General features: G+C 42.0%; 1 protein-coding gene across 2 annotated transcripts in view; it reads left to right on the top strand.

The window, feature by feature from the left end:
* The window catches only part of PLXNA1 (plexin A1), a 224154-nt gene that overhangs the window by 130031 nt on the left and 66583 nt on the right, over positions 1 to 27540 (top strand). For both annotated transcript variants that reach the window (XM_072420537.1, XM_072420539.1), the window contains exons 5-9: positions 11018 to 11118; positions 15097 to 15220; positions 15892 to 16045; positions 17535 to 17634; positions 26120 to 26234. In XM_072420537.1, the coding sequence (XP_072276638.1) occupies positions 11018 to 11118; positions 15097 to 15220; positions 15892 to 16045; positions 17535 to 17634; positions 26120 to 26234 (594 nt within the window). The remainder of the gene's footprint in view (positions 1 to 11017; positions 11119 to 15096; positions 15221 to 15891; positions 16046 to 17534; positions 17635 to 26119; positions 26235 to 27540) is intronic.

Below are 27540 nucleotides of genomic sequence, written 5' to 3'. Positions count from 1 at the left end.
CCTGATTGGAATACCATAAATTCATTCATCCTGGTATCAAGGTGTCCTGCGAATGTATAACCGTGCATTGCTAACGGGCAGGTAAGTTTGTTTATTCCATGTTTTATAAAGAGCTACAGGGTCCATTTTTTAATTATTTTTTTGTACTTAGTCTTAATTGTTTGCTGATTGTCACAAGCAGTCCTTTTTGCAACTGTTGCATTTAATTTGAGGAGTATAAGAGGTCTGCATCTGCAATGATTAAATATTTTTCATCACTGTAAAAAGTTGTTAATGATCATTCATTAGTCATTTGTTTTTTTATATAATCAAATCGGTAACTGTTGGTGAGGCTGAAAGGTGACCATGAATGTGGCAATCTATTGCAAAAAAGGCAAAAAAATAAATAAAAGGTGATCGAATTCCGTCCAATTCGATTGGAACAATTTTAACCCTATAATATGTGATTATTTAAAACCCAAATTTTCGTGTTTTTGATTGCACATGATGGCACTTTTTAATTTCTGCCTATATGCCCAGATTTATCCTCTTGCAATATCTGCAAGGAAGATGGCGGCTTTCCTTTTCTTAACAAACAGGTAAAAATGAAGCTTTAATGAGCATGAAGAATTCAGCTTGGCTTAGGCCAGGGAATTTGATTTCAGTCTTAGTCGTCACTAACGCATCCAGATCTGAATTCAGGTTATGCACCGCTGCATTAAACCTGATATCAGCCCCATTTAATTTTAGAGGGTGGCAGGCACAAGGGGCAGCTCCCTCTTGCACCTCTATTTAACGCACCAAGTATACTAAAGATGTATTAGTAACGATCTGAAGAGGTCTGTATGGCCGGATCAATAGTCTTCCAACAAGCAATCCTATTTTCTCATTCCACAGGGAACCCAAGTAGATGAAAGCGTATCTCGTCCCCCCTCCACCCCCCCTCAATTGTCCCCGCTATGCAGGATACTGTTGGAGGCCTAGAGAGCATCAGGCTGCCTAGAAGGGTTACAGGCATTCCATTAATTGCTCCTTCTACATTTGATTAAAAACCTTCATGGCCCTTCAAGCTCACTTACAACTGTGCATTTAATTACATTCTCTGCTGCCCTGATAACTGTAACCCCCGATCAAATATTTCTCTTTATTAACAAAGGGGGACAGCCAGGCAGCCAGCTATAGTTCAAGCAGGGGCGCTTGAGGGATAAAGTGGGAAAAAAAAGAACCTTCATAAAGTAAAAGAAGAAAAGAAATTGTCCTCAGAATTGCATAAAAAAAGGAGTTTTTGCATTATTTAGTTATACTGTTTTATTGGATTAACGTCTGTAGTAAGACGGAAACCTACTCTTTGTGCCACCAAGAAAAAGCAACTTAAAATAGCCAAAGTCTGGACTTTGAAGAAAGACTTCTGTGAACGGGAACTGAAATTCCCCCACTGTGCCGGAGTTTTCTCAAATGACTCATTTGCTTCTTTATTTTTATAGAAGTTGAAAAATAATATATGTATCATTTATATTTCAGTAATGGGTATAGTGGGGCTGATGTTGGGCTGGGCATTAACTATTTAGGTCAAACTCCAAATATAATGGTGGTGAGAGGGGCCAGGGGTTTTGTCATTTGCTGGGTTACTGGCTAAGCAACAGATTTTTTTTTGTTCTTGTAGCATTATAAAAATGCAACTGGAAACCAAGAAGTTGGAGTGGTACTTATCTTACACCTGTCTTCAGGTCCTGTCACCTACGGTAGATCAGTGGTCACCAACCTGTAGGATCTCACAGACCACTACATTTACGTACTCCGGACTGCGCGTGCGCCACTGAAAGGGGAAACTTCACTTAGTGACGTCATCATGTCAGAACCCACTCACTCTCCCATAGCAAGACTAAGCCTGCGATGGGGGAGTGGACGGGTTGTATCCAGTGACACAACCGGCCCACTGCCCTGAGCCCGCGATTCAAATGGGGAACATGGTCCGTGCCTCTGGCCGGTGCGCCCCCCAGCGGGATCCTTCTCCTGACCCCACTGGGGGGTGCACCTGCCAGAGCTGCGAATCACCAAAATTTTTCGGACGACCACTGGTGGCTGACCGCTGACCTAGATGAAAATGTTGGCCTTCTTCCAGAGGCTTTTATGGGCAATGCAGAGCTGTCTAAACCTCACGAGAAGACACACTTGCAACAAAATGGATTCTTAAGAGATTTTGCCTGTTCTGTATTTATCAGGAATTCTTTAAAAAGGATAGCAGTGCTGTGCCCAACAATGCAATAAACTACGTAGGTGATTTGGGCAAAGCACCAAACCAGTGATAGTGAACCCTCAATTTAGTAGAAGATCTGCTTTAGTGTTCCCTCCAGCCCCTTTTAGCTGGATGACCCACCCAGCACTTTTGAGGTGTAACCCAGCTGTTTTTGGGTGGTTACTGAAAAGTTGGGTCACAATACAGAGGCAGTCACCTGTCTACAACTTCTTCCCACCCAGGTTAAAAAAAAATTCTGGGGAGAATACTGTACTCTAAACAACGTTATACTGAATGATGAGAGTCGGCATCCACAATTTTAATTACATGCTGGGAAATTTGCAACACGGTGCCTCTGATCTCCTGCAGCCTGTGCTAATGAAGGAGAAGTGCATAAAATTTAAAAATAGTCTGTCAAAAACATTAAAAATGCAGATGAAAGCTCAGGAAGTTAACGTTTTAAATGTTTACTTACAGCCTTTTTACTTTCTAAAAACCATTTATATTTCCCCTCTCAATGTAGCAAATGTGACTACTCCAGGAACACTTAATTACCTAGCACAGCCACCTCCCTTCTTGCACATCATAGCGCTCACCTTTTCATGGAGTGTACTGTATGTGCTAGGCCAGCTCCTCTGACCTTCTTTTTTTCCTTCCTATATAACTCTTTATGTAACCGCAAAGGGAAACAGTACAAAGTGACAGCTCTGGGGTTTCTGACATCTCATCCACAATGGTTTATAATAGATTTGCCGCTTAAAAAATTAGATTGAATCCCAGTCTATTAATTTCTATGTATACTCAGCAGCCCTGAGATGCCAAAAATGGGCAAAAAATGAAATCTGTATTTTATGGGAGAAATGGCAATTATTTTTGATACAAGCTAAATCTCTCAGAGTTTATACCTTTTTTAGGTAGAGCTCTTTGCATATATTATTTTTTTAATGCTCATTTTGCATATTACAATATTTTAACAGCAACTTGCATTAAAAATAAATCTGCGGCAGAACATAAGGTTTAAAAAATCCCATCCTAGTAAATGTAAAGGCGTCATTGTGAATATTGATTTAACTCAGTTTGGTAGCCACTGCTGTGCCTAGGTGGTTAGGTACATCTGAAATCTCCTCCTAAGTAGGACACCGCTTCAGGCTTTCTCTATAAATAATCGTCCCTGACCGTTTCCTGCTGTGCACCCCATTCGATACTGACTTTTAAATGGAATATATATCGTCTCCTTCAAGCTTGTCACCCATTTTATTGATTGGCCACTGTACAATCTCCTCTAAACACGCAGTGGGTCCGGATACCTTCTCCATCTTCCTGCTCCTCTTGTCCCCGGGAACACAAAACTCTGGGTGATGCACCCGGGAGATGGGGACAGGTGGCACACGAAGGTGTCCTTCACAAGATAGATGGTCTGCCCTAGATTTGTGGCCCAGTGATGCATTGAAGTTGTTTTATCTAGTATGGTTGGGAGTCCAGCTGTGCGTTCTACATCCACGTGTCTCATGCTTCGTTAAATTGTCCTTCTAATGCCCCAGTAATCTGTTGTCCTCATAATGACGCCATATTTCATTCACGTTATGTTAGCACATGAATATGCGTACCTGTACAACTCAAGGTGTCGGGTCAGCCATGTTGATAACCAGTACATTTTTAGACCAAATTGCTCTCTAATTGCTGTACAGTGTTCGCTTTCTCTGACTCAGTTTGTTTTATTTCCCCCCTTGTGCCTGTAAAAGGTGAAGGATTCTTGGGTCTTTATGACTAATTCCCAACTATTCTTGATACCAGGAGAAGTGTCCATTGAATGGTGAAAAGTTTTAACTGATACCACTTGTCACCACATGGATCGCCATTTGGCTGATTCCAGTGCCTCTGATACCCTATAGCTTTCCAGTGTTCTCCCCGGAATTTCTTTAAACTGGGTAGAAACAAGCTGTAGGCAGGTGTCAGCACCTGTATTGTGACCCAATCTTTCAGTAACCACCCAAAAACAGCCTGGTGGTTACTGAAGAGTTTTGGGTGATGCTCACAGCTAAAAGGTGCTGGGGAGCTCACTGCCTTCATTTGACCCCGCCTATTCACTTGATGTTAGTGCACAAATATACCATTTTGATTGGCCAGCCATTTGACTGTGCAGTTTCTTGGCTGTTGGCTTCAATAGGCCGAGGCTTTGGGCCTGATTTATTAAAGCTCTTAGAGCCTGGAAAAGATAGACAATCATGCGGGAACCTGGGTGATCCAGGAAACCTACAATGGATTTGGTTCAGGATTGAAAATATTTCCCATAGCCATTCCCATAGCCATAGCCATGAATAGCCATGTCTTTTAAGAAATCATTCTAAATTTTCTGGATCACTCAAGTTCTCCCATGACAATCTATCCTCTCCAGTCATTGAAAGCTTTAATAAATCAGGCCCATTGACCCAGAACAAATAGGTGGATCAGCCGATCCTTCAGTTGGTGTTTAGTGGTCCTGGGATGCTCAGAATTGCATCGGCTTAGTCCTACAATGGAAGGATACCTAAGTGAGGATTTCTAGGTGATATTGGGGTCAGGTTGTCACTCTGCCTTGCATACCTTATAGTGATGCTTCTTCTACAAATACATCTCAGTGATTTCATGAGTATGTACAGTAGAGACCACTGAACAATATCCTTTCCATTCATCTCCTTCTCCACTTCCCCATGTTCTTCTGTTTGACTGCTTGACAAGGTAATTGTGCCTAAAGCCTATTTTACCTGAACAGGTGGGGAAGGAAACACCCAAACTTAAATCAGATCTCATGCACTATGGAAATGCAAAAACGATCCCCTGGCTAGAAGTTCTGTCGCCTCTTGTAAACCATTGAACCTGGACGTTTTTTTTTTGCCAGGTGGGCAACCTCACATCTTTCCATTAAAAATAAACAGCATGGCTTGGTCAGGTGATGCCCCCTGCCTGCTGATTGAAGAGAATGGAACTGCAGCATCCTGGGGGAGGTCACTGCTTACTTTGACACCATTGTGCAAAGAAATGAACAGTTAAGGACCTACCGTGGTGTAATAATATTTGCCCACCCACTAAAAGCATAGTCCTGATGTTCTGGGGTGAATGGGGAGCCACAATAATGACATAAGGTATTTGAGCTTGCAATATTTCAAACTTTAGAAATAATTGTATTTAAAGGTGTTTTTATATATATATATATATATTTTATATATATTTTACAGAAATTTCTAGATTTTATTCCTATTTTACCCAAAATGTGCTTATTTTAACTTAATCCTGTCAGTTTATGAATATTTATTGTAATAATAAATGCTGGCACACAATGAAACTGTACTTGCGAATGCTTTCCCTGCTTTGTCCATCAATAGTGCTTTACAACAGGCTCTCCATTTGTTTAATTGATTTTATCTCAGCAGTTACTCAGCTTGTCGGACTGAGACCAACAGATCTGTGTATGTAAAATAATATTGAAAAGACAGCAGCAACATATAATGTAAATATGTGAAGGTCACATCAGAAGTTCCGTTGTGCCTGCACTTATGTGCTTGAAAGGGACCAATTATTTGCAGTCAAGACACAAATTGATGCAGCTCTGTATTCATTAAATAATCATTATGTGTATTTATTTTAATGCAAGCATACTTGGGTACTTGAAGATGACTTGCTTATTTGCATTTTACAATCCCACTCAGACTAAGAGAAGGAGAAGCTGCACAAGGAGCTAATGGGTTGTGCTACATGTCTGTGTGCTTTTTTAGAATGTGTTAAAAAGCAGGAGAGAGGCTGCAATCCAATCACAGGCTGGGAAAGAACAATCAGATCCCCTGTAGTATATGCAGTATTGCATGAAAAAAAATGCAAATCATTTGTCATTATATATATATATATATATATATATATATATATTTCCATCTGTTTTGGTTTGCTGGGGATTCATTATATCAGGCATGTAAATGTACATCAGAGGTATCTGGAGGGTTGTTGGGAAAAAAAAAGGTGGAGCTTTCCTTTAAATATATTAATTGGCCGATGGCAGATCCGCCATCCAAGAAAATCTGCTCATAGGGGAGTCGAGTGTCCCTGTTGTGGGACGCACCAGGCTTTGAATTGAAGATTTTGATAGGACCCGAGTAAATTAACAAGGCGTCCTGTGCGGGATTTAATTACCTAACCGCCTGCGGGCAAATATTAATACATTTCATAAATACCATTGACTGGTGTATCAAACAAAATCAGGCTGCTCATCGCGTAGGATTTCGCAGACGCAGGCCAGCCTCGTACCAGAGACAATCTCTTCCCCTCTCTCCTTAGGAGTGTTTATTGATAGAGCTGGAGGTAGCGCACTTCTATCAAAGAACACACGGATACATTCAGAATTTAATGTAGCGTCTCCAAAAAACTGGAAGAAGCAGCAAGAAAAACAAAAACAGTTATTGTTTTTGTATTTGCCTGTTGAGTATTCAGACATCCGGGTCCTCGGAGGGAAATGTATTAAATTGTTTTAGTAAGTCTGTGAATGTTTGAAATGTGTGTTCTGTTCCCCCTATCTGCTGGCAGACGTTTTGGGGGCAACGTTGAATAAACCGACCTTCTTTTGGGGTCATCTGTAAAATATCCTAATAATTGATGAATAAGCCATCAGTAAATTTGCTGATTTTTAGTTCACAAGTTCAACTCTCCAGCCACCTGCACCATATTGCTGGTTCCTAAAGAATCGGAATTTGCAGATTTCACATCAGGGGGGGCAATGAGTGGTACTGAGTACTGCTCACTGCTGCCCCTATTTGTTTTTTTATGGGGCTCAGTAGTCTACAGGTAGGGTCTCCCCTGAGGCTGCCGTTGTTATCATTATTACACAGTATTTATATAGCGACATCATATTACACAGCGCTGTACAAAGTCCATAATTGTGTCACTGACTGTCCCTCAAAGGGGCTCACAATCTAATGTCCCTACCGTGGAAATATGTCATATACAGTCTAAAGCCAATTTTAGAGGGAAGCCAATTAGCCTCACTGCATGTTTTTGGGATGTGGGAGGAAACCGGACTACCCAGAGGAAACCCGCAGACACGGGGAGAACCTGCAAACTCCATGCAGATAGTGTCCTGGCCAAATTTCAAACCTGGGACCTAGTGCTGCAAAGGCAAGAGTGCTACCTCCAAGCCACCGTGCTGCCCATTTCGCAAGGAACCACCACCGATATTATCTGACCTTATGCTAGTCCAATATTAGGACTGATGGTGATGGGGTTCTGTGTTCAGGTCCTTGTAGTGCTGCATCTCAATTGCGTTTGTTCTCCCTATGGCTCTGATTTAATAAAGATCCCCAAAACTGGAGAAAATGGATTATCATGGGGGAACCTGGGTGATCAAACAAACCTGCAGTGTATTTCTTCAATCACGTTTGCTTTTGGCAAATATTTTTTAGTCCTGGACCAGATCCATTCCAGGTTTGCTAGGTTTCCAAGGTTCTCTTATGACGTCTATCTTCTGCAGTGATGATGAGCTTTAATAAATGCAATCCATTTTGTTTCTTCCATCTGCCCCACCATCCCCAATCATATTGGTATGATAATTGGCACTGTAAAGTGCCCAGGTGTGTGAACATGACTGTGGTTAGATTGTAAGCTATGGTGACCCAATGCTGATTTAAATGGTTTTATAATCCCTAAATCTCTTTGATTTATAATTTGAATATGATCTGAGTGTCAGGTTTGTTTCATTATATCTGTTGGCATTTTGAATGCATTGACACAGCTTAATTTATCACAAACCATCGTTTGTATGTTGTAGAGAAAAACAAGTTCACATGACATCACCGTCATCTGTTTTTTTTCTGGGAAATATGAAGTTTTACATTAGAAATCACATTCTGGGAATTCCATAAAGTCATTTTGTTTACCATGCTGCCTCTGTTCAGTAATATTTGGGGGAATTTCCTGGGTGATAGACTACTGAAAATGAGAAGTTGATTATTATATTCTCCTCCTGTGTCACTGTCTGTATTTGGCTGTCATTTGCAACCCCTATTTAATATAGAGCGCTGCGTAATATGTTGGTGCTATACAAATCTTGTATAATAATAATATATTGGCTATATTGGCTCCCTCTGGTGTTAAAATGTTAAGATTTTTGGGATTGGAACCTCTGTTGGGTTTTATTGTTGTCTTAGTTTCCACTGTAGAGTTTTACCCTTGACAGCTGGGTCTAATTGGGTCCCAGTTTTAGGGCTGTTGGTTAGTGACCTCTGCACGTCCGTACCGGTGCAGTACTCATACGAATGATGATGGAATTTTCCTTTCCGCAGAGTTCCATCAGAGCATTCAGTGGCAATTGATGGGTGCAGCAAAGTAAGGATATCATGTAGGCAAGTTTAATCAGAACTGTAAAGCAAAGCTTAGAAATCACCTTGAGTAATTCTTGTTCCTGGGTCTGGAAATCGCGTTGCGGAGGCGAGACACCCAAGACGCAGCGCCTCTTCTGAAATTTACCAGTCTCCATGCAAATGTAATCAGCGTGTGTTCCTGATCATGCTGTTGAGTGGGGCGCCGATCTATGATCTTAGCAATGTTTGGGCTAAGTATCTACTTTGTCTTGTTCCTCCGGATTCTGAATGAGACCTATTTGCAGCTTCATGAACCGGAATGTTTTTTGTTTTTTTGCTTTTTAACCCATTCGATGGTCATGTTTGGGCTTATACAAGAAACAAAATATCACATTTAATGGTATATCCAAACTTCAGATATAAAAGAACACACTAAGATGGTTCTGTATTCATAAATGCATCCCTAAACCTTTTTAAATGCAAGAAGTGTAAATGTCTGAATATGATTGGTATCAGCCTTGTATAGAAGAGCTCAGATTGTGAGAAGAAGAAACCGCAAACAAATCCAGGTTTGCTGTAAAGCTGAAGAAATATGCTGATAGGAAGAGAGATCAGAGTGACAGATAAGAATTTGACTTTTCACGGTCTGTTCACAAGCTGGTACAGGACTAAGACCATTAAGGGTAACCTACATCACATTTTCTGCCTCTTTCTTTGTCTAAATCAGTAAGCTTTCTGATGGGATGAAAGAGCAGAAAGGTGAGTTATTCCATCTGCTGGTTCTCATTCTACTATCCAGTCACTGGATGGGTACCTGCAAGTGAAAGTGGATCTGCAGCAGAAAGCTGTGCATGCACATTCACTACTTAAATATAAAGGGTATAAACAGGTTTTGTGTTTCCTGTAGCAACCATCATCCATCCAATGCGATGTGCTAGCACTGAGTGCTGAAAGTTTCTGCAAGAAGCCAATTTGTTCTTTGGATGCTCTGATAATGGAGACCCATCCATTCTGTAGAACCCGGCGGTCTCCACAGACTCGCTCCACAATCTCAGAGCCCTCTCTCATTTCATATGCATTCCCTCGCTATTATAATACTACTTGGCACCCGTTGTTCGCTGCTGCATTACATGTTTAATGAGCCCCTTTCTGCTACATTACATGGAAATTTACTTTGAGCCTCCGGAAGGATGGCTCAGGATTAAGATCTGCATGCATGGAGGTCATGGGTTAGAAAGATCAGCGACATGGACACTACTAAAATATATGAAAATAGCTCCCTGGAATTTTTCACTGGGAGAGTTTTATTTCATTGCTTGCACGGCCAAATTTTTATTTTGACCTAAACTGTGATCGTTGTGAACAAGATCTCCATCTGTTGTAAATATTGTGTGTATAATGTACAGCAAATGTAGGTGAAATATTTGGTCTTTGGGCATATATAGCAGTCAAGTGTCATTTGGAGTGTAACGGGTGCACTGGAATTGCTTCTTCAGTGAGCTGCAATTCAATTTCCACCATAGGTTATGAAAGGGATACATGGTTACGGAGCTTGTGGTTTACGTAAACATGCCTCGCCATAATCCATAGTTGGGTAGAAGATTAATACTGAATTTAGTTATTTTCTGCATGGATATATTTGCAGCTTTTCCACATTTCCACCTCTTATCATGATAGATCAGTGTTTCTCAGCCTGGGTTCCTTCAGAGTTTGCTAGGGGTTCCTTAAGCAATGACCAGTTTATGTTCTCAGGTCAGTTTAATGTACAGCAGTGGTCTTTTTGACTATCTGTAAGGGCGATGATCTTTGCAATGCCCAGCAATGTAAGAGGAATTTCTCCCACTGACCACCACACTAATATACTGTGAAGTGTGGATATAGTAATTATAGGAGGGGTTATTTTAAGGCTTTCCCCTATTAGAAAGATCGATAAAACCTGCTATAAAGATTGCTCCTGGTGGTTAGCCATCGCCACCGCTGTTTAGGTTCTTAAAGCCCCAGCATTTTGAACTATATGCAGCAGGAGGGCAGCAAGTTGCACAGAACTTCTCACTATTGCCCTTAATAATTCCCTATTATCAGATTCTAATAAAGGCACTACATGTAGCTATGCAACTGTATATATAGTTGACGGGTGTGGGATGGCATCAACCATACCACAACCACACTGCCAGTCACAGCAAGACCATCAGTTATGCAAAGCTAAGCTTTAGAAAGATCTAATCAAAAAATGTATGAACAAAGCCAAGAACTGTACAGGCACTAGGATTCCCATGAACATGTAAGCAGATGAGGTCAATGGTAGTGCCACAGCCTAAAATATAGCAAGTAAGTAAGTAGTAAGTTTCTATGCATGTAAAAGTCATCTTTCTAAATTCTTCAGCCACAATGTATTTTTTGATTATTATTTTGTATGAAATCATGTAACATTGTCCTTTTGTAACGCTGTGTCGGTCTAACACCTCTCTCTACACTCTTTTAGGTCACGCGTGTTCCAGTGGAAAGCTGCGAGCAGTATGAGAGCTGTGACACCTGCCTGGGCTCTCGGGACCCTCACTGTGGCTGGTGTGTGCTGCATAACACGTAAGTATGACTGCCTCTCCTGTAGTCCCCTTGGGGACCCCTCACAAGGCGCTGTGCCCTGCTGCCACTGACAGCCCCTTTAAGTCTTGCTTTTTAAATCGTGTCAGCCTCCTCCCCTCGGAGCCTCAGCAGACAGGTCCCAGGTCCCACAGGAGCCTAGCAAAGCGAGGAGCAGTAATTTAGGCCAGGTGTGGAGGAGATGGGACTGCTATATTTTCAGCTGTAGCCAGGATATTTTTTTCCAGGAGCTTGAGCATGATAAAATGGTTCTGAGAAGGAGCATTTGTCATAAAAAAACAAAACAAAAAAAAACAAACGTGGCCGTTAGAAAGCTGAATTATTTGTCTGTCTGGAAAAGGAGAGAAGTAGACAAACAATGGAAATAGATCATATATGATATAAGCATAGTAAAGATTCACACAAGACAGTCTGTGTTTGTATTGATAAGTCTACATTTTTATCAGTGAATCCCAATATAATGGCAGCTTAAAGAGGACCTGAACTCAAAAAGTGTTTTATTTTTTTGTTTTTTTTTTTAACTTTAATTTTTTCTGGAAGATAGCAGTCTATTAGGTATCTCTGTTCTTTGAACATCATAGCTTTATGTTTGCATTGGTGGTTTAACCACTGAGTTTTGTAACTTTACTGTTCTCCTGGAGAGATAACTGTACCTGAGAAGCTGTAGTGCAAGGATATCCCTGCATCTGCTTTATTTATTCTGTGGATCTGTGCTTCCTCTACTTCCCCTGGTTCTTCCAATTTACTTCATTATTGATCGGATAATGAATTGGCAGTGGTGTATTACTGGCAAAACCAATCCTCTACCAGGATATCTGCCGTTCATACAGACACACACTTGGCAACGGGGGTAAAAATCATCTTCAGGACAACTACAGACTGTACTGATGAAATAACCCCATATCTGCAATTTTTAAGGCTTGAGTTCAGGTCATTTTAGCACTCCCTTTCAGTTCTAGAACAATTTCAGTTCCAGGCTGATAATATTTGTGCACTGATAACTAAGGTCACTTCTGCTGCATACATCAAAGAATCCAACTTTGTAGTGGTCCGTCAACCTAGAGGGAAATTTAATGGTTGGCTATTTGTGCTGTTATTTAGTTGCATTCTTTCCCTATTCATGCAGATACCCCCTCCTCCATGAGACCCTGTCTCATCTTTTGCCTGCTGGATGTGGATAAAATCTCCATTAACAAAGCCAAACAGAATTGTTTGTTTGCACTGAGCTCAGACAGGAGACAGTATGGTCTCAGATCCTGAGACTTCAGGTCCTACAAATGTAGAAGATAAGTAAATAATTCAAATTTGATAACTTCTGGGAGGTAAAGCCGCAGCATTATAACTGGTGAAGAATGGTGTTACAGAAACTTTCCAACGCCCACTGGTGACCGTTTCGTTTACATGCAGGCAAAAGATAATCCCCCAGTAAACTGCTATGATGAACTGGATGTTCACATGACTGCCAGTAATCCCTTCACAGAATATTACATTTAGGGTTTATGGAAGGATTATATCTATTTGTTCAGTCTAATGTTCCAGAAGAGCTGGTCTTTGGCAGGGTCAATGGAAAAACAACAAGCCGTCTGACTCTTAACCCTGGCACACTATTGACATTGTGTCAATCGCCACATCATTCTGTACAGGTGACGACTGAAGTCATTGTAGCGTATTCCCATAGGAAGATGGGTCAGTGTTTAAACAACGCAGTGTGAAATTGACCTTTTACTGGCAGACCGGAATTCAAACTTAGACGAAACACTTCCAGAAAAGCAGCTCTGCTCAGGAGCGTCTAAAGCAGGGGTGGGCAAACTTTTTCACTCAGGGGCTACAATCTGTTCTAAAATTTGGCAGAGGGGCTGGGCCGATTGGAGAGTGGAGGGGGTTATGCCATAATGACGCCACTGATCGTGACATCATGATGGCATAACCATCCCACCCACTTCCCCAAGCTCAGGATTTGTACAAGGGGCATGGTTCGCGGCTCTGGCCGGTACAGCCCCCCAGCGGGGTCAAGAGAAGGACCCCGATGGGGGGCTGCACCGGCCAGAGCCACGCATCTACTTCAGAGGAGCCGCTGAAGTAGAGAGAGAGTTCAACGGGCCAGATAAAAAAGCCTACCAGGCTGTATATGGCCCAGGGGCCGTAGTTTGCCCATGCCTGGTCTAAAGTGACCAGAACACATGACACTGCTGTCATTTTAGGAAACTGGTAAGGAGAAAAGTTTAAGCTGCCCCCCATATATCAGATATGTTTGCAAATTATTTTTATTAAAACAATTTCCTTCTTTTCCAATAATCAACATTTCTTCTTTATTACTAGTGCATACAGTTTTTTTTTTGGTAGTTCTGTTTCCCTTTTTGCCTTTGTGGTGAGTGACGGGCAGACATGTTTGGCAGCTCCAGGGGCTGAAAATCCCCTAAGGTATGAAGCTGCCAGTCTTGCCAAGCAGACGCGCTTCAAGTGTCCAGTCCAGCAGAGATTGTATGTAGCGGACGCGGTATGACCGAGGGATCATGTCGGATATTTGGGACAGGAGAGCTGTCAGTCAGCAGCATTAATTTCTCCATTTTCTTTCGCCGGATCGTTCAGCTGTCAGCTCTCCTGCCGGGCACTTGGCGTGTGATGGAAAGCCTTCTCACCTTACCCGCTGCCTCCTCACCTCTAAATGCCTGTCTGGAGAGCCAATTAAGTTAGCTAGCTTGACCACCGAAAACTGGCATTCTGCCTTATCGCTCATTGTGCGACCATAGCACAGACGGCAAACTCTTCTAAGTGCAGGCCAAAGCCACCCAAAAGTGAGATTCAAAATGTACGTTCTTCTCGGTAGCTGAGATCAGAGAGATCGGTAGCTGAGGTCAGATTCTATGCAGGTTTCTTTATCAGTAGAAAAATATCCCCACCAGGGCTTCCCGGCCTCTCCAACTGTGATGGCAGCTAGAAAACCATACATCTTCTTCAGGCTTCTATCTAGTAAATTATAAATATGTGGAGTAAATCTAAATAATTGTGGAAGCAAGCTGGGAGAGAGAGGAAGAGAAGGAATGAGAGAGAAAGGGAGAGGAGTGGAGAGAGAGGAAGAGGAGGAACAAGCAGGAGTAAAAGACGCCTCCTGCTCCTTAAAGAGGACTTTTCAATATAATCAAGTTGCACCAAGTCACACTATCCGATTTCATCTTTCTATAAATGCATTTTGTTATATCTCTAAATTTTTTGTATTCTATTTGTTATTTTAAATAATACTTTACTGCTACCAAAATGAAATGATATATCCTGTCCTCTGATCTATAGAAATCCCTAAATCCTCATACATACATTAGATTTTCACTGCCCAGGATGTTAGTTTGTGATGGACTCAGTTGTGAATCTTGCGTTAGAACAGCTGTCGCATGTTTATTGATCCTCTGCATTGGATTGCTGAACAGCAGACTGCTAACAGCCGATATTGTTTGCTTTAGGGGAGCCGTCTTCCCCTTCTCCATTGAACAGAATTCTTTACATTGCTTTTAATGATCTGAAGATGGTTTGCAATGACAATTATTGAGCGTCTGTACTGTACTTAAAATCTATACCTGGCCCTTAAGAAGTCACTTGGTGATCCAACCTGCTGGATCACTGAATGACCACTGTTATTTCCAGGAAAGAGGCATTCTGCTGCATCCATCCCTCTCCATGGAGCAAACGGTTCTGTTCAGTGTTCAGGAACAATCATTTGCAGGGACAGTTGTATGTGTGTACATTGCATTAGATGGAAGGAGAGATGTTTAATATCACATGACCAAGGACTTAAAATTTTTAGCACTTGTCTTATCAGTTTAACCTTTTTTGGCTATGACCAACCCCTCTTCGAAATGTATATATAGTATTTCAATGTATTTCTTCATACTGGCCATTAATTATACCTAATAACATTGCAGTTTTTCCTTGTAAAGAATAATTTAATTTAACACTTGTGTGTTTCAGGTGTTCTCGGAAAGACAAATGCGAGAGGGCGGATGAGCTTCACCGGTTTACCACAGACCAACGGCAGTGTGTCCAGCTGACAGTGCACCCCAAGAACATCTCTGTTACAATGTCTGAGGTCCCGGTGAGTGAATGATAAGCTTGATAATATAGAATCAACCCTGTGCTGTTCATCTGGTTTAGACCATGTAGAAGGAATAGAACTCTAGCTCATGTTAAGTGAACGATGTGGTGCTGGAAAGTTGATAAGCTGAGGGCTGTGTTTGCCTGAGACTAGACCTGAAACCAGCCTTGCCATTAGGAAAGTCACCACCATGGAGAATAAAGTAGGAACTATGGTGGCACCTTCTTTACCAAATATTGTTTTACAATGCTTACATTTAGATAAAGGGATTTGCACACCCACCAGCTCTTCAATAGCAGGTATTGAGCTGGGCATCCTTCCTCTTTTGATAAATAGAAAATATTCATCATGTTTGAAAATCCTTATATATTTTATATATATATATATATATATATATATATTTTTTTTTTTAAATAAAGCACAGGTTAGTAATCATTATAAAAAATTATATAAGAATTTTTATTGGGGGTTTTATAAAACCTAGATGTAGGCAATGCTGTGCAGAGTTCTTCTTTAGACGAATGGTTGCATCTAGTGAAATCTGGCTGTCTTCAGTTTGGACTGCAGTTGCGTATTAGCGTGCAGCGTTTGACCATTTAACAGCCACATGACTGGATGGTTAAACAGGGAGCCGCATGCTTCGAGGCTTCATTTTCCTCTTCTCTCTGCAGATGGTTTTACAAGCCTGGAACGTCCCTGACCTCTCTGCCGGGGTGAACTGCTCCTTCGAGGATTTCACAGATATGGAGGGACACATAGAGGAAGGCAAGATCTACTGCAGCTCTCCCTCTGCCAAGGACGTGATCCCCATCACACGAGGCCAGGGTGAGTGGCCAGGAACTAGGGGTCATTACATAGACAGGGGGCTCTGTGACCAGCTGGTGCACACACATCGACCTGGTTATATATCTCAGCTGTGCATGTGAACATCCGGGTTTGCGCTGCAGGCTACAGCGTGTCCAGACTTTACAGTAGATTTTGCCCAAAGGACTGGCTAACCTAAATATAAAAGTTTTGTTATGCAAATTCTCTTCTTATCTCATTACTGATTTGTGGCCGCAGCTGAACATTCAATAACAAGATATTTGTTTAAATTTGCGGCTCTTATTTAACAGTCAGGGAGTATGCACAATTGTGCTTTTGTTTTAATTCCGAAGATATCCCATGCATTACTTCTTTCTGACACTAGATGTCCTCAGTCTAAAGCTCAGCATCATTTATGATGCTTCTGGTGAACCCAGGTCATCCTGAACTCACCTCAGCTTGTGCAAGAGAAGCAGAAGAGTAAGATGAAAACATCCACCACAAATGGTTACACCAAATGTAAAATATGTATTTATTTTGTAATGGGGTAGGGGTACACTTTTTTTTTTTTTGCTTTTATACCACCCCTTCCTGATGACCTATGAATTAAAGTTCACCACACACGTCACACATGTCCACATTCTCTCCAATATGTATATATGGGATGCAAATGACGGAGTGACTCTTCCCGAGAGTGGGCAGTAGAAATGGCAGCCCGGAGCTCTCTCGGCAGATAAGGGTCAGCTCCGACTTATGACGCAGCATGGGTAACCGCAGGCGTCAGGGACTTTCTGGCCAGGACACAGAAGGGACCAGCCTGTTCACTGCCTTCATCCCAGCTTCATAAATAGCTGCTTGAGTCGCACAACAAAAGAGCCCAGTTTGTCAGAAAACGCCTACTCAGCTCTTATGCGCTTTGCCTTAATTCTGCTTTTAAGAGCTGACTTTTGTTTGAGAACAGAAGCTGCCTCTGTTTTTGAACATGTCCCTGATCCCCCCCCCCCCGGCCCTTATCCCGCTGCTAATTCCCCAGTTTAACTGTTCTGCTGCATTACCATTCTCGGCAGAGGCTAAGCTGATCCGAAGTGGCCATTTTGGACAACGCTTTTGAAAGCGCAATGTCACGTGGGTGGGAGGGGCCAAGGTACATGCAGCTGCTAGGCTGCAACAAAAAACGCAAAATACATTGCAGGAGATTGGTATTTTTATTGATTTGTTTGGAGTCTGAATATAAAAAAGTAAAGCATCAGGCAAATGTGGGAGATGGGGGTCAAATGTTTGTTGATGGGATGGAGGGGAGTACAGTTCTGCTTTGAAATAAAACATTCACAGTTCATGTACCAATACATCAACATGGCTGCAAAATAAATGTGCAACAACGGGAATATAAACAGAAAAACAGCAATGTGTTACCTCTATGGGGGGTTGGAAGGAACGGAGGGCAGTGCCCCATTTTTTTTTTACCTGCTGATCAAAGAGCAGCCTAGTGATTGTCCTGTTTGTCTATCAGGTGACAAGAGAGTTGTGAAACTTTATCTGAAGTCCAAGGAAACCGGTAAAAAGTTTGCCAGCGTGGATTTTGTCTTTTACAACTGCAGCGTCCATCAGTCGTAAGTATTATTTAATGTTCATGTGCATATGTGTGTGTGTGTATGTGTGTGTGTATGTGTATATATATATATATATATATATATATATATATATATATATATATATATATATATGTAGTTAGCTTTCTTATCTGTGCCATGCCATGTTTCAATGTTTCAAGTTCTGGGAGAAAGAATAGTATTCACCTGGTTTCCAACACTGTGACGTAAAGTTATATTCACTCCAAGATGCTGATGCATCATTTCCCATATTTTTCTGTTCCTGCAAACATGGAGCCAGTGCTGCGGAGTCACATGACTGTTCCTGCCCATGGCTGTCACCTCTCTGTTCTTTCCCATAATCTGCTGCTGCAGGAAAACAGGCAGCCAGTCAACTTTCAAGGGCTGCTGAATAATTGCAGACACAGAAAATTGTGTCACACTATTCAGGCTAATGCGGACATGTATCAAGGGAGATGCTGATAAAAGCAAGGAATGGCTGCATGGAGCAAGGAAAATCTGTAAGTAATGGCCACTTGAAAACAGATTTCATTTTTTTTCCTTTATAAGGTGAACCACCTTTTTATATTTTAGTATTTATTACTTTCAATGACATTTCATTTTAGCTTTGCACACATGCTAAAATTACACATTTTGTACATGGAAATCAGCCCAAATTACTATATCTTACTGGGTAAAATTTTGTAGCAATTCCTTATATGATTTTTGCACTGTTGATCTATATCTTTGCACTCTGTAATGTGGAAAGGAATGCAGCCCCCACATCTAATGACTATTGAGCTGAATTATATTACATTTTTCTTGTTTTTGGGTTTTGATTCGCTTTATTGCATCCTGACCTGAAATGGTCTCAAAGCCTTTCTTGCATCTCTCACATTTGCTTGCAGGCTTATGGCAGCAGCCAGTCGTCTCTGTACAAAGAAAGAGGAAAAGTGCTTTTTAAAAAGGGTCTGTGCTCTTTTTCTGCCGGTTGTTGCTCGGAGGCCCGAGCTGTGCTGCCATCACAATGCCCATTTATGGAGCAATGAAAGTGCCAGGGCAGTGTTTGGAAAGAAGGCATGGGGGTGGAGGGGATACCTCGAAGGGATCATGTGTTCGCCATCCTCTTTATAGCTCTGTTATATTACACCCGTCTATATTGTGTGCATCACTTTCTGCTACGTTGGCTCTTTTATGAAGGGATCTGCTAATGGAAATGTCTGTGTTTCCTTAACATGGGGGTGCTTAGCTGCAGGCAAATGTTCTCTAACAGGGCAAGTGTGGTAATGTATATTGTGTACAGAAAAGGAGATTTACCATCTGACACAGCTGGTCTGGCAGGACAGAGGATTCTGGGAAATTCCCGTACAGATGTATGAGAATGCAAAACTTGAAGCAGGTCAACTTCAGGTCACTGTCAATTCCAAATGAAGCTTCTCCAGTGATGTCAGACTGAGGTTAGCGACAAGAGACCAAAACCAATCAATGCAGGGACACTGCAAAAATGTATGTTTAAATTCTTTGTCCTTGGTGGGATCTGAACCCACCATCCCAGCATTGCAAACTTGCCTAGAATCCGACTCCAAAAACTCTGCTTTCATGCAACTTTACCTTCCATATCCACCTTCAGGTAACTTTAGCTGCAGGGAACTTGGAGAGCTCACATCTGCCCCTGTTACCCTCACCGCTGCGGCAGCACCTCCCTTTGAGGGTTCGGCACCTGCTTGTTCTCCGACTCACCTTCCAGACTCACCAGAGAGTGACGGCAGCACGCAGCTTTTAGATTAATATCCGCCGCCGAAATCAAACCGCATACATTTGCATAAAGAGCACGCCAATTAACATGTTTGTAGGTAAAGCTAAAGGCTTCTTATTTCCAAAATGAGGGGAGCGTCATTCACGAGAATTAATTTTTTTTCCGCCTTTTTTTTTTTTTTCCGAGTGGCTTAATTAAATATTTCTTCTGCGTTGTGTATGTGTGTATCTTACACACACGTCGCCTGCGCAACGCAGATTTCTATTTATTAGCTATGCATCGGATGTTGGTTTGTTTCGCTGGAAGGGGGACCCCGGGTTGCAGTACGCTACTCCGCTGAGACAGTCTTACCTTGGCATATTAAAGTGCAACTCCGAGGGGGGAATTGGAAGAGATCATTTAAAATGCATAATTCCCTGCACATTTCTAACTGACTGGTTGTAAAGCTGCGCTGGCTGTTTACAATGGTTCAGGCGCTCCTTATTTTTTTTTTTTTTTTAATATGCTCCAGAGAATTCACAGCGTTCTCCATCAAGGTAGTATAAAGGCTTCTTCGCTGTGCAGTTCTTATTGTCACCATGCTTGGTGTTGGCAACGTGTGCAATTCATAGAATAAAGAAGAACCCTGCTCATTTTTGTGCCTTGACCTTTTTTGAACATGGGGGAACCCTCGAAATAGCTTTCAGGGAACCGCTGCTACAATTACTTTATCCACACCTCACCATATATTAGCATAGTGGTCAGTGGTAAGAATGTCACCTGTACAGATAGCCCAAAAAATCATTGGTGTCAATTAAACTGAGGCACAAATTGCTCAAGGATCCCCAAGCAATTTCTGGAGGAACCCTGGTTGAGAAACACTGATCTAATCAACTGCAGGATAACCATGTCCTCCTCTTAATTTTGAAAGGGAGAGAATCCCTATGGCTGTTCTGATTTGAGCCCACATACACAGCAGAGGGTTTATTTCTTATTACCAATTCTTTCATCATCCTCTGTACAGTGAGCTGAAAATGTGCGTGTCTGAATATCAAAAAAACAAAGAGGGCCATTTGTCCCGTAGAAGATGTTCCTCATTATAAGCTCAGGGTTCAAAGGTCAAAGATACAGCCCAAAGCCACAGGGGTGACCGGCTATTAGCATATATCCAGATTCTCTGCGGTTTGTTACAGAGCCAAGCCAAGACATTATCTGTGTCTGCTGTGACCTCCGACCCCCTCCTACCCTGAATGCACAAAGCCAGTGATGAATGGTTAGATTGATGACATCACTGCTCGAAGAATCCATACATACGGTGCGCCGAGAGAACAAATTGAATAGTTATGTTTATTTTCTTCCTTTAAATAAACTGGCCTGCATGAGAAGATCAATACATAATTTCTTTGCATTCCGTAATAGAATTGTTATTTGCTTTTGTATGATGTGCTTCTTAAACAATGCACTGGTGGGAGGATAGACTAAAACATTGGTGGTGATGATTTTAGCACAAAACAAATATTTAGTTTGCTTCATAGAAATAAATAGAAAAAATACTTTATTCTCTCAAGTCGTTTGCAGGAGATAGAAGAGTTTTATTTCTGTGTTCTATAAACCTTCAATGTCTGAATCTATGGACATTGTAGGGGATCATGCAGATAATAACAGGTTTAAAGGTAAATTAAAAATGTTGTATTTAAAGTAAACTTGTGGCCAGGCTATGGCATTCCAGTATTTGCATATGCGCTTTAAAAGCCCTCACTGACCTTGAAAGCTGCAGGCGCTATAGAGGAATTCATCCTTAATGTGCACAGCAGATGCTTCGGCATGTTCCCTCCTTCTTTCTGTTCTCAGTAACTCCCCCCCATGGTGACAACAGCTCAGCATCCTCTGCCTCCCCCTATATCCTTGTAGCAGTGCTACAGCTGTGCATCCCACACTCCCTCACGTAGCAGTGGCATAGTGGCTCAACATCCCCTTCTTCCTCAACAGTTTTAATTTACCTTTCATAGCAATGATTGAGCATCTCAGCACCTTTGTATTCTTCTTCTCAGCAACTCTGCTCCTTTCTCCCAGCAGTGCACACTGTTGCTTCCCCCTGCTAGCAGTGACTCAGCAGCTGAACCCTTCCAGCATTGATTCAGCCAATCTGCACCTTATGTTGTCCTATCCCAGCAGCTCAGCTGCCCCTTGCTGCAATGATTTAGTAGCTTTGCCCCCCACAGCAGTAATTTAGCAGCTCACCACCATTTGCTCCCCCCTCCCTGCAGTAACTTTGCAACTTTCCACCCTCCTACTTCCTAATAAACACTAACTGGTTCTCTTTAAATGCCAGAGCACCCAAGCCAGACTTTATGCTGCTTCTCACCCCCCATACCTCTGCATTCAGGTCTTGTGTGCAGTGAGGTTAGTCCATTACCTACTAGACAAATGAATATGATCTTGCAATATCCAGCTAATTGCTTATTATTGTTAGCAGTCACGCTCGCTAATTGACACCCAGGATCTGAAGCTTTATTAAGGAGGGTTATTTACAAATCGCACTTAACAACTTGTTACAGGGAAACCTGGAGGTTGTGAGAGCTCTTGAGGCGGCAATCTCCATGTCCTGCGTCTACTCGGATCCATAATACAATCGGGGAACTGCTCAAGCCAAGCGGGGCCAGGAAGTGTTTAACCTGCCAAATGATTCCCTATGAATCCCCAATGTTGGGCACCACCCCGTTTTTTTAACAAACCAGCTTCAATACTTTTCAAAATGCTGCATTTAAGGATGTTGGAGGAAATTGGAGGTACTTACCTGAATGCTAGTTCCAGGTTGGGGGCTCTAAGTATTCTGATTGTATCTCATTCTGATTGTACAATCACAGATAAAATTGGGGTCATACTAATGCATTTCATTTATATCTGATCAGTTGGCCATTGCAGTGTATGGTATCTTTTAAGTTAGAGGCACAGCAGCTGCTGCTTTAATTGGGGAGATTTTCCTTTACTTCTGTATGTTCACCAAGGCAGGAAGTGTAAAAATCGTCCAGTAATTAAACATTGATGCAGTGATTTGAAATAACAATGGCTTATCCAGTTTCTTATTCATACTGCAAAGCACCTTCAGCCTATGTAATGGGGTGTTCTATAGTCCTGTGCCGGGGTGATAACGCTGCACTTCCATACATACAGTACAGTCTGCATGGTCACACGAGGATAGGAAGTGTGTTTCCAGCAGGATTACTAGATTAAAGCAAAGAAGCCTAGAAATGAGTGCAGCCACTACATCTAGGAACCGGTAATCTGCAGTATTTTTTGCTTTTGTTTTGGGGTTCAGATGCACTTATTATGCAGGTTTGCAATGCACAACTGAGCATCTAAATTGACTCAGATGCAGAATTTGTTTCCCTTCTGCCCACAATCAGTTCATTGAACCTTCCACATGTGTACAACCGCTGCTAGCACACCATTACCAGAATTAGGTCTATGTATCAAACAGTGAATCTAACATTCAGCAAACATTCTCTGCAGGTGAACCTACCAGGTGCATGCGTTGTAAATAGGCGATTGATTCACCACCAGAGAATGTTTGCTGATTGGTGAGTGTTGATTTTGTGTGGTCATTTTACACGCAGACGATGCTCAGCAGAGTCCTCCCCTAAATCTCAACCATCTCTTTCACATCAGCTTCATCGTGATCCGCAGATTTCCTCCTCTCTCCGCGAAAGCCCAAAATGCATCGTCTTATTAACTCTCCATTTACTTTGCCTAATAGCTACAACGTATTCGCTAAACGCACGCATTTACCAAATGTCAGGGCCGTTCATTGAAGGAGTCTCCAGAGTAAATAAAATTATATCCGCTTCTATTAAAATGACTAATGACATCTACATATTCAAATAGTGGAAGAGACGAGCCGAGCGGAGGAAAACGAACAGGAAAAAATGACATTCAAAGGGAGAGCGTCACGTTTTAACTCAGCTAGCGCTCATTACGAGCCGTTATCAAGTTCATCTGAAAGTGATTATTAGTGTGGAATTCATTTTATTCTCAGCTTTACTTTTACAGAATTAATTCTAATACGTTTTTGTTATAATGACCTCTAGTGGCCAGTTGGGTGTCAGGCAGTACAGTTGTTACTCTTCGAGTTCTGCTCAAGCTACTGACATCTAAAAGAGTGAAGAAAAACAAAAAAACAATGACGTATATGAAAATATTTTCTGGCAGGTCAAACAATGAAACAAAACTTTTTTTTCAAAAGCCACCAATTGGTGACTTTGCCTAGGCTGAGATGATGTAATTGGTCTGCTGCAGGCAGGAGGAAATGTATCCTGTGTCTCCTCTCCCCCAGTGATCGGACTGCAACATTGTTACATTATATCCAATATTACAACATTGGGCCTGATTTATTAAAGCTCTCCAAAGTTGGACAGGATACACTTTCATCAGTGAAGGGGGGGTGATCCAGCAAACCTGGAAGGGGTTTCTTCAAAGTTACCATATTTTCCGGCGTACAAGACGACTTTTTAACCCCGAAAAATCTATGACAAAGTCAGGGGTTGTCTTGTACGCCGGGTACCAGTACTTACCTGCAGCGCCCGGTGTCCTCACAAGTCCCCTCTCTGGTCTGGCGTCCCTGCGAGTCCTCCTGTGCCTCCTTCTGTCTTCCTGCTTTTCAGCTTACACGAGTCCTCCTGGGCAGGCTCGCGTTGCTTCACAGCAGGACTCGTGTAAGCTGAAAAGCAGGACGTGAGCCTGGATTGGCTCTCCAGTGGAGAGCCTGGATTGGCTCTTCACTGGAACACGCCCATTCATTAAAGGAACGTGCCCATTCATTACTTAGAACTAGTAGTGTACAGTTCTTTCTGCCTCTCAGTTCTCTCACAATAGTGAGATCTGACAGGCAGAAGGAACAGTACAATACTGGGCATATAACACGACCCCCAAATGAATGGTTAGAGTGGGGGGGGGTCGTCTTATACGCCCAGTCGCCTTATACACCGGAAAATACGGTACTTGTTATTGCTAGCAAATGTTTTGAATCCTGGACAGCTTTGTTCTGTTATATTGGGGAAGGGGTAAGGAGAGCAGCACTAAACTTTGCACTTCTCCATAGAAGTGAAAGGATTGATGAACACGTCATGTCAGCATGACCATTTGTCTCAAATGATGATTATCTGTCCTGTAAATAGAGGAGAGAGAGAGGAGAGAATTGGTTTACAAATATAAAATGGAAACCCCTGGATGATGCCTGAACAAAAATGGGTCTATCCTTCAGAAGAGATAAAAGATTCAGCCATTGTCAGGGAAGTTTGCCACCTTTTTAGAACTCGGACCACTGCATCGGTAATGCCATATTTAAAAAAAAGTGGGAGTTTTTGTTCCCAGGGCTTCCAAATATGGAGTATGGAAGTACTGTAAGGATTCCATATTGGGGATCAGACGCCTCATTTATTGGAATGATAAAACTGATCGTCTCTTTGATCATAATTGATTGATGTTTGAGCATAATCAATATCCTTATCAATATCACAATTCAATCTGTTAGCCATAAAAGGGGCAATCTTTTAAAAAAGCTGAATAATGCTAAAATATTTTCTGGAAAAAAGCCTTACACTCCTTTATAAGTACCCCCGATTACAGGTGTTGGGGACATGATGTGTCAATTTGTTCCCCCATGTGACCTCTCTATTGCTCATTCCTATCGAACAGATTGGCTGAATTCCTGAATGCATTCCCCCGCTCACCAACAGCTGTCCTTCCAGCATATTAGTGACAGGTGCTCTTTACCGAGCAGCAGATTGATACTACATGTCTCTTGCCACATCCGTGCTGTTGTTGAGTTGCGCATCAGAAGCAGCGCATACTGAAATTCCTATCGCATAGCGGCTGGCGCCTGAAGCATGCAGTAAGATAAGCTGCCCAGGTTTCCATAGAGGTGAATGACTGGCATTTTAATTGGATTTTCCCACTTCATTGGCCAGTATCCGTATGAGGCGATCAATTCTACCCAAATTGCCATCGAGCGGAACATTCTACTCCAAATCCCAACTCCCCAGTGGGATAAACAGACTGAACTCTGACCGCATTTGTTACTTTTCTTTTGTTTCTGGGTTGCAGGATGCTCTGGATAATCTAAGCTGGTGCATTAAAGATACAAAATAATTCTGTGTTGCAGGGGTCGGATTTATAGCCAAGACTGGAACCTCAGACTTTTGGACTGCCCGTGTCCCCACTGTGGATATTCCCCTCACTTCCTGTTTCCTATCTCCTTACTGAAACTGCAGCCTTAGGATAAATCCCTTTCCAAAGACTTCCTTTAAACTGTGGCTAAACCCAAGAACAAAACTGTAATATTGCAGCTTACTAGACCTTAAATAGAAAAGAGAGAGAAACTTAATTTTCCTTACAGGTTTTTCCCTTTTTTTACCTGAATACCCTGCCAGCTACACACTTCCTGTCTAGGGGTGACAATGCTCCCTCCCTATATAGTAGTGCAGCATCGTTGTCAGCCTAGGACATGAAGTGTGTTAGAATAATAAAATGCCTTCCCTTATACCTACTTCCATTACATAGTGGGAGGTGTTCTGTAATCAAATGAGATGATTTGAGAACAATGCAATGTAATAATAAAGTAAGCACCTAACCCCTGAAGAACAGAAGAAGCTCCACTGTAAGCATTAGACTCTCATCTGACACATTGATAATTAATAATTATTAGTCCTGTAGAACTTTTGAGTACTTCGATATTTTCTTACATCTCTCATCGTGTCATTTTTTTCCCTGCAGCTGCCTGTCCTGTGTGAATGGATCATACCCCTGCCACTGGTGCAAGTATCGGCACGTGTGTACCCACAATGCAGCTGACTGCTCCTTCCTGGAGGGCCGGGTGAAGATGTCAGAGGTAGGAATGCTTCTCTGTGTGTGACACAATGTAACATTCCTTCCACTTGTGTGTTTAGTGCTTTGCATGAGATGTTTGTTTTGGCAGAAGGAGAATGGTTCAGCTGTACATTTTTTAGGCTCTGGTTCACAAGCCTGCGTCTCTTCCCCCTCTCTCGCCTGGATGCTACTGGTCTGAGCAATCCAAACATGCGATATGTATACCTATAGAGACCCAAAATGTTTTATTAGTTTGGCTGCAATGGACATCAGATGAAAGGGAAGACATTAGAAAAAATGTAAGAGAAAACAAAGTTGCTGATTGGAGAAGGACAGCAGGGCCTGCCGGGGTCAGGGTCTGTTTGCACCATGCTGCTCCTTCTTTTAAGTGCAGATGATGCATCTGGAACTGTCCTGCACAATCAGCAACCAATAGAAACACCTCCAGATATTTACTGTAACAACGGGCAAAAATGTGTAGTTATGAGAGCTGCCATCGGCTGTAACCCATGTATGCAAAAAAAGCAACACTATTTTATATGTATTTGATGAATGCTGAAATGTAAAGCAATATTGACTCATGCAAGGAGGTAATTTAGGTTTATGAATCCATTCCGGGAAGATACTCATCATTTTCCTGGTTGTGCACAAATCAAATAACATGGCCAGGTTTGGATGAGAGGGGGTATTGGTTAGGTTGAACAGACATTTGGGGTAGACATTTTTGGGGGACAGATGGGGTGGAAATGTATTAAAGACTCATGATGCCCCCTTCCCAGTGTTGATTATCGAAAAATAGGGTCCTCAGTAGGTTGGCATCCTTGCAAATTCCCCCCTTCCTACAGAAAAGCGACCCCAATCTTCACCACCCCATCATCCAGACAGGTGCTCATCTCTAACAAACTGCCCTTTCAAGTGTGAAGGTTGTAAAAGACCCCCTGGCCCTTGGTTGGCTTTTGGATGATCCAGCTGCAGCTTGAAAAAAGTGCCACCAGCATCTTACTGCCAGTGGTCATCTTTAATAAAAAAATGTGACCTATGTGAGTAAAATATTTTATCTTCACAGTGATAATGGTCACACCCTGACAACCTACACAACCATGGATCCATAAATATGAAATATAGGAAATTAAATGTAAAAAATGCATTGACCTGTTTTTCCAGTGAACATTAAATCACTCAAAATGTGCAATCACTGCTAATATTAGTAGTTTGCTTTTGTTTTTTTAGAGCCCTTCCAGAGATACCATAGCCCCATGTATGCATTCAGGGCCTGCTGTAGGTACATTATTCTATTGTGTGCATTGTAAAGGGGATGGAATTTCAGT

This window comes from Pyxicephalus adspersus, chromosome 8, assembly GCF_032062135.1.
Source record: "Pyxicephalus adspersus chromosome 8, UCB_Pads_2.0, whole genome shotgun sequence".
In the NCBI taxonomy this organism is placed as follows: Eukaryota; Metazoa; Chordata; class Amphibia; order Anura; family Pyxicephalidae; genus Pyxicephalus; species Pyxicephalus adspersus.
This window is presented reverse-complemented; position numbering and strand designations above follow the sequence as displayed.